Source organism: Haemorhous mexicanus, chromosome 3 (genome assembly GCF_027477595.1).
Source record: "Haemorhous mexicanus isolate bHaeMex1 chromosome 3, bHaeMex1.pri, whole genome shotgun sequence".
In the NCBI taxonomy this organism is placed as follows: domain Eukaryota; kingdom Metazoa; phylum Chordata; class Aves; order Passeriformes; family Fringillidae; genus Haemorhous; species Haemorhous mexicanus.
In genome coordinates, this window is record NC_082343.1 from 22,929,990 (window position 1) to 22,937,489 (window position 7,500).

General features: G+C 41.2%; 1 protein-coding gene across 1 annotated transcript in view; it reads right to left on the minus strand.

Annotated features, from left to right (window-relative positions):
- Positions 1-7,500, minus strand: part of PROX1 (prospero homeobox 1) — a 49,815-nt gene that overhangs the window by 32,536 nt on the left and 9,779 nt on the right. Inside the window, exon 4 of the mRNA XM_059841063.1 lies at positions 937-1,048. Within this exon, the coding sequence (XP_059697046.1) occupies positions 937-1,048 (112 nt within the window). The remainder of the gene's footprint in view (positions 1-936; positions 1,049-7,500) is intronic.

Below are 7,500 nucleotides of genomic sequence, written 5' to 3' on the forward strand. Positions count from 1 at the left end.
ACCTGTGGGATAATCTCCCACTAAGACTGAAGAAACCATAACCCAAAAGTGATTAAAAGAAGGATTTCTGTAATTTGTTTTGGGGGGAGACACGCAGGGAGGGAACGATACGTAACAAACTAATTTAAGCTAATGTAATGTTTATAAAGTTACTTAGATAATGACACCATGCATACCATTAGAATCATTAAAACACAATCTATGGGTTTTTTAAAAAAAAAACTTAGATGATTAGCACAAAATCAAGTTGATGTGAAGGAACAATTACTTTTAGAAAAAAAAATCAGGAGGTCCTAATATTCTGTAGAATGAGGGAGGATGCAGCTGTATGTCGACAGCTTTCATATCCTCATTTGAATAATGTGGCCTGAATCTGTCACTTTATTCATCCTCCTTATGCTCAGTGTACTCTGCATCAACAACAAATTAAGTTGTAAATAAGAGACAATCATCACTTTTGTTTTTAAGCAGCTTCTGCATGGAGAATTTCAATGTACTGTTTCTTTTTGACAGAAAGAAAGGGATTCTACACTCTGCTTATGTAAGCACAAATATGAGGAAACCAACCGAAATGAAACAATGAGGGAGTACTTCAGAACTGCTCCAAAATGTTCTTGGAAGTACATTTCTACCACCACAAAAATCTCCTTTTTTAATAGGATATATAATGAAGACCCTTTAATTTACTGTAATAATTATCCTTACTTTGCTTTAAAATTTCAAATTTTTTTTTTAGATTTAGAAACATCCCCTTTCCTCATCCAGGCACAAGCAGGGTACACTTCAACAGGAAGAACAAGTGAATAAGGTCAGGATGTAAACTTTTATGTATTCAGAAATATTATTCATTTCTAACATGATAGAACAATACCCTTTTGTGAGAAAATACAGCATGCAGTAAGGAGAGAGGGTGTGGGGGGGAAGAGACTTTCTTACCTTTACATCTGAGAAGTAGGTTTTCAGCATATTGGAACTTGGGTACCGGGTGTAAAAGAACATGAGCTTGGCCTTTTTCAAGTGATTCGGTGACAAGCCTTCCTGCATGTAGGATTGAATTAGTAAAGGAAAATTCTTTTCTTGAGAAAGCTGTTTCTGAATGTACAGAGCTAGCAAAGTGCCCCATTAAATACTACATGGTTCCCCAGACCACAGGAGAAAGTATTAACATCTGAACCACTGTGCTGTAATTTTCTGTAAAACAGGCAAACATGGGATGAGAGGCCACGTAACTTTAACCCCGTGCTTCCTATCAGTTTAGGTGCTGGGTCTCAGGGACCTTGCAAGTTTAGGGATCATGTACCATATGTACGTTCACTTGTTGCTACGGAAACAAATGCAGGAAGCATGTGCCGCAGAAAACTTATCGGGAGCTTTTTCCTCCTCCTTTGCAACGCCAGCTAAAGCTTCTTTTCCTCTCAGTGTTGTGCTGCTTGCACACAATAAAACCAATGGATGTAAGACAACCAGAAGCACTTTATGATTTTGAGCAGTTTTACACAGACAGAACATTTCACCTGTTGCATTCGCGTCAATAAATTTTAATATCTTGGGTAGGTCTCCCTAGTCCTGCTGCTGCTTTGCTCCAGTAGCTCGCCCGCAAATCAAAGTGAAATTCGTAGCAGGCAGAGCCCCTTGGTTGCTGAATCCCTCTGCCACAAACTTGTCGCCTCCTGATTTACACAGTTAACTCCTTGGAGAACGGAGCTCTATTTGGGGCTAACCAATCAATACACGAGGGCTAGCAGATCAATAAATGGCCACTTACCCTATAAGGCAGCCTATTTATCCTGGAAACATCATTACCTTTTAGATCTGTAAACAGAAGCAACTAAAAGAGTTCCCAAGGGAATGTGAAGCTAACCATAACAATCTCGGCTTGCTGATTTTTCTCCCAGCTTCTTGGCTCCCTTTTGTGAACTGCGTGCTAGGACGGCTCTGGTCACATCTGTGCCGCAGGCTGGCCCTGCCATTTCCTCAGCAAATTAATGGCTTTATAATTTATCAGAAATGAAGATGCACGTGGAGAAAATCAATGTGGCCCCCACAAGGTCAATTAAGGGTTCTTCCCAGAAGCTTCTCTAAGGACTGTTTCTCCTAAACACAGTTGTTGAAAATTTCACTCGGTTCACACCTTACGGCAGGGGGGAAGGTCAACCAAGTAGACAGAAGCACTGCAGCCAAGGTGCCTCTTCTGCCTTACAGCCGGGTGCATGTCAGCACAGAACATCCCACTCCAGGCCTCGAGATGGGGAACCCAGACTCATTTTTATCAGCAGCCTACTGATGATTAGCTAGGCTTTTTCAGCAAAATTTCTTTTTCCCTAATTCCTGAAATCTCCTGAAACCCTCTCCCTTTATTTCAGTTACAAAGTTCATTTTTAGATTAGAAAAATGTAGCATTTAAAAAAAAAAAGGCATTGACAATTTTAGTTGAAAAATCTCTTATTATCTGGAAGTACATGAAAAATGGCTCAGCTGAACTTGCATTTTGTTTTAGATGCTTAATGATTACAAAGAAGATAATTTATGACTGACATACTTCTTGTGCCAAGAGAAGAGTTGAAAGAACCTCCAGTTACCTCCATTAGACTGATAGAGAAGTCTAAAAGAGCATTACACTCTGCAGTGCCATCTGTCAAAATACGTAAGTGAAATAATAGTAGCAAGCTGTCACCTATTGCTCAGTGATAAGAGTTTTAGACAAATCAAAACTTCTATGCCAGAAATCCATTTTGTTATGTGATCCTTTCAGGAAAGTGGGGGTCCAAAGGGAAACTCCAGTAGGAGAGAAAAAAAAGTAATCCTGAGTCTCCTTAATTTGCAATTCCTCTGACGCCGACAACATGTTAACATCGGGTTTGGTGTATATTCTCTTTCAATGCAAGCTCAAGGATGGACTTAAACTTCAAAAAACCCCTCTCACATTTGCTGGATTTAAGCATATTAGACAGTTGCCTAAGCATTTGGATTCCTTCTGCATTTAGGATTTTTAAATATTTTCTGCTCTAATGCCAGAGGATATTGATATTGAATGAAGCATGTATTAAAAGATGCTCTGAGACTCAAATTCCCAGCAATCCATTTTTTATTAAAATTATACTTGTTCTTAAGCACTTGGCAGCCTTAAAGTAATATCAAATATGCAACAAATCTGTATATCTTGATCCTAAGGTTAACGCTCTACTGTGATAAAAAATACGAATCTGTAATAATCTAGCAAAAAACAGATAATGACAGACTTAAGAGCTAAGAATTAGATAACCCATTGCTATTTAAGAAAAAAAAAAAACTGAACTGACCAATTGCTTAATTTCCTTTTTAAGTGCTTGGGCTGAAAAGCAACTGTTCTTCCAAGAAAGCACTAGCTGTTTCCAGGATACTTACACACGCACAATGACTCATGATGAAATAGATTCAGTAAACATACAGCTGTACCGAACACGAGCTAAGCCCCATTCAAGGCCAGGAAAGAAAACGAGCACAAATAAATATTAAGGAGGTAAAGGGAGGAGGGGTGCCGAATGGAACGCAAACAAGCTCTGTCCCAGCAGCTCGTGTGGCTTGCCTCAATTCTCTTAGCTATAGCTTTGTGAAGACAGATGACATTCAATTCCATGGGTAATGCAAAATAGACAATAACTGCTGAAACTTGAGCCAGCTGCCAGGTGTAAAAAAAAAAAAAAAAAAAAAAAAAAAAAAAAAAAAAAAAAAAAAGGAAAGGAAAAAAAAAGGAGAGAAAGAAAAGATGATAAATCCATAAATTAATGAAAGACATCTGCTCAGGAACATAAAAGATCAGAGGAACAGTGTACTGCAGCTGAACCTAAAGCAGTGTTCAAACAACTTGAGAGTCTCAGCATTGTAGGTTTACGCAGCACAGCATTGCCTCACCTAACACAGCAGCAGCAGAAAAATGGCAAAGCCCTAAGAATTAGGAAGTGAAAGACTCGGAACAAAACATATGGGGACAAAACATATACATGCTCTCGTGTGTTTTAACAGGAGAAGCACAGGAGTGGCATTGAACACCATTTGATTCATTTGCACTTCAATCCTCCTCACAGGTAATGCTCCTCTTTTGCAAAAATATTTTTCAGTAGAGATGATCTTTCACTCCAGTTACTCTCAGCCTGAGCCCCCACAAACGCTCTAACAGGCTTTTCTAGCCCACCCACGCATTGAGCTGAAGGGAAAGTGGTAAGACTAGGCTGTATCAGGTAAAAAAAATCTGCAGCAGTAAAGCCAAGCTGCTCCTTAAGTTACACCTCAGGTACTTTTAATCAGCAAAGCTCCAAATAACTGCATCTCAGAGCATCTTCAAATCCCTCCAAAGAAGGGCTGGCTGGCTGCAAAGCATTAATTCATCGCCCAGGTTTTATCAACAGCACGGAGTTATCCAGCTTGCTATACAATCTCTCCTTTTTTTTTTAAGTTTAATTAGTTTAATTCTAGTCAGATGTAATAATTCCTCATTTCAAAATGTTGTAATTCACTAATTATAGCTTTCACAAATTGGGACTTTGAAACTTACTCCAGTTGGATTGGAATTCTGTTTAAAAATAAATAAAATTGTAGAAAGTTGCACTAATGTCTCTAAACTCTCCTGCCAGGGAGAACACGCTAAACTTCTTCACCTTTACAGATGTCTTAGCAGCACACAAACTGCTGTTGTGCTTCAATTTTGATCTATGCAAATGTTTTGTGATTGAACAAGGCTATTTTTCTTGAGATGCAAAGAGGATGCATGACAAAGAAAGATCATGCAGAAAAACAATTCACTGTCTGTTTCTTTTTGAATTTGAATAAAACTTAATATTTGATTAAACAGATTAGTTTGCAAAGATACAGACTGCATTCATGACCAAGATGGGAATTCAGACTGCAGGTGCATCTTATCTTGTTTAGCAACATACACAAACATTAACCATTTCCTTCTGCAATTCAGCAAAGAATGATCAGATGCATTTTATAGCCGTTGGTTAGGAAAAAAAAATCCAAGAAAACAAAACCCAGGCTAGTTTACTGTTTAACTTACTACTAAAACCTGAACTTGTCTGTATCTGCTGGTCTTATGTTCTCATCCTGGCTTCACTGTCCAGGAAAACAGATGTTACTTTCTGCAGGGAAGAAAGATCTGCTTCTTTCAAGAAATATATTCCCTACACATGCACATTCTACCATGTAAAATAAAAGTGCCATGACAGAATTGACCAGAAACAAAACCACCTCCACATCATGCCTTTCCCTGGAAAATTGTAAGCTACCTGGACACATGAGCTGCTGCTGCTGGAAAAAAAAAATCCATTCCTACAGCTGAGCTGTATACCAGGGTCCACGTGTAGAAGTGTTATTTAATAAATCCAGTCTGTATCTAAACCCAGAACAAACTGCAGTCTGCACTAGCGCCTAGGCGGGAAAGTCAGAGTGCTTTCCCCATGGCAGGGAAAGAAGCAGGGCAGTGAAAAAGAAAAGGGATCACTGCAGCACCAGGCATTTCTCCTGGCTTCCCTAGGAGCAGCAGGGACTCCTGCACCCCTGTTTCAGCAGAAGCAACAAGCTCCATTAGTGAGCATCAGTGAGAACAGGCAGCAGAAAGGGGAAGAAATGGGAGGGGTGGGGAAGAGATGCTTCATGGGTGGCAAGGATCAAGTGAAGCCCTAGAACTACTCCTGGTTCCCACTCTTGGCCTGTTTCTCCTCTCCTCACTGCTCTTTCCAGGATGGGAGAACTACTTTAATACAGAAAAAATATTAGTATGCCACTGTACTGTTTGGTAGAAATTAATTGCCCTGGCCTGAGCCTTGCCCTCAGCTGCCTTTCCTGTTGACCTCAGGACTGCTTTCCAAGGACTGCACTTGCATTTCAATACGCAGGAGAGATCTTTGGTTTGGAGCTCCCCAAGTAATTGGAGCCATCTCTGGCTAATGTTGCTCCTAGACTGCCTCCTCTTTTGCCTTACAATGTAGACAGTGAGGAGATTCCTCTGCTACCAATGCTCTACAACATCATTTTCTGGGGAGGAATACCTCAAACACCACTTCCACTACCAGCTGGCTCCCAAAAACACCAGCACCTAAAGAAGGTGCTCTTCAACACAAAACGTTTTCCCCTATAGCAATGGGACTATTCACACAGGTTAGACAGCACCAATCCTGACCCAGACTAGACCCAAGCTGGATCCAAGAGTGGTGGTAATGGGCTTTGGACCTGCAGCGCCTGCCTTGCCCCAGGGGTGCCCACTACCACGACTGGGCTAGGGAATCCAGGTAATCAGCAGGTCTAGAGCCCTGATAGCACCCCCCCAAGAATTTAACAAGTCTATAGAGGATGTGGTTGAGTTATCAATCAGTAGATACCCAGTGAAAAAGCACATCCTCGGGCATCTGCCTCCACAGGATACCTCTCCAAAGGGGACAAGTTCCTCACCATTGCTATTGTTACCCAGAGAGGGGCAGAGCTATTCTGTTGCTATTACTTTCATCAGTTTGGGAGTGAAATTAGATGCATCTAAGGCTGAGTGCTGGCACTGTTGCCTTCTGCTGGGGTCTTGGAACTGGGAAAAATTATTCATCTACTCTTCATGCAAAATCCTCCATTTTAGCATGGGATAGGCATGTTATTTTATTGGCTTTCAATACAACTGTACCTGGAAGCAAAACCTTTTGATGAAAAAGCACATTATGGGAAAAGATGGAAGGACTGGGATGCATTACTGCTAAAAGAGAAAAAAAAAGAAAAACCAACCTAAAAAACCCCTAGTACTAGTTTCCAGGGGAAAAAAAAAAAAAAAAATGATTACTATGTCTGCATATGCCTAAATAAAGGCAGAGATGGATTTGTCACCCTAACTAAAGCCTGCTATTGAGCTAAAATGAGAGATTTTATTATCATCTTTTTTTTTTTTTTAAGCAGGGGAAGTGTCCTGTAAATTTAATACAGCTGAAGTTTTATATTTAATTGTTCTCTCTGGCTTTCCAAAATAATTTGCTTTGTGTATGTTAGGACAAAAGATTTCTGTGTATGGCTGAACAGAGGTTAATCATGCATAGCAGGCAGCTGCACAAGGGCTGAGGAACAGACCTCTGGGTGGGGGAAAGAACTTGATGCAGCCTGAATATATCAGTACCTGTGTCTTTTGTGCTTCGTTTCCCTTACGCACTTGAGAGCTGAACTCTCACAGACGACCAGACCGTGTGCTCTCTGCGAGGCCCAGCCACGGCACCATTAACAGGCATTGCGCACTGGTCTGGCAGGGGAGGGAGGTGGCCTGGCCGTAGCCGGAATGGTTTTTGGCTGAGGGTAATGCCCCCTCGATCACCTCCCTGCCTGAGGAAAGATCTGCCAGCCCAGGGAAACCCACTGGCACTCAGGTCATGGGTTTGGCTGCCTTCCTGACCCCACGAGGCGGACCAAAGGCTGGGGGAGGGCCAGTGGCTTTTTGAGGTGAACACCATTGCTGAGAGAGTGCTGTCAGTCAACACCACGTGTTTTATTTGGCTC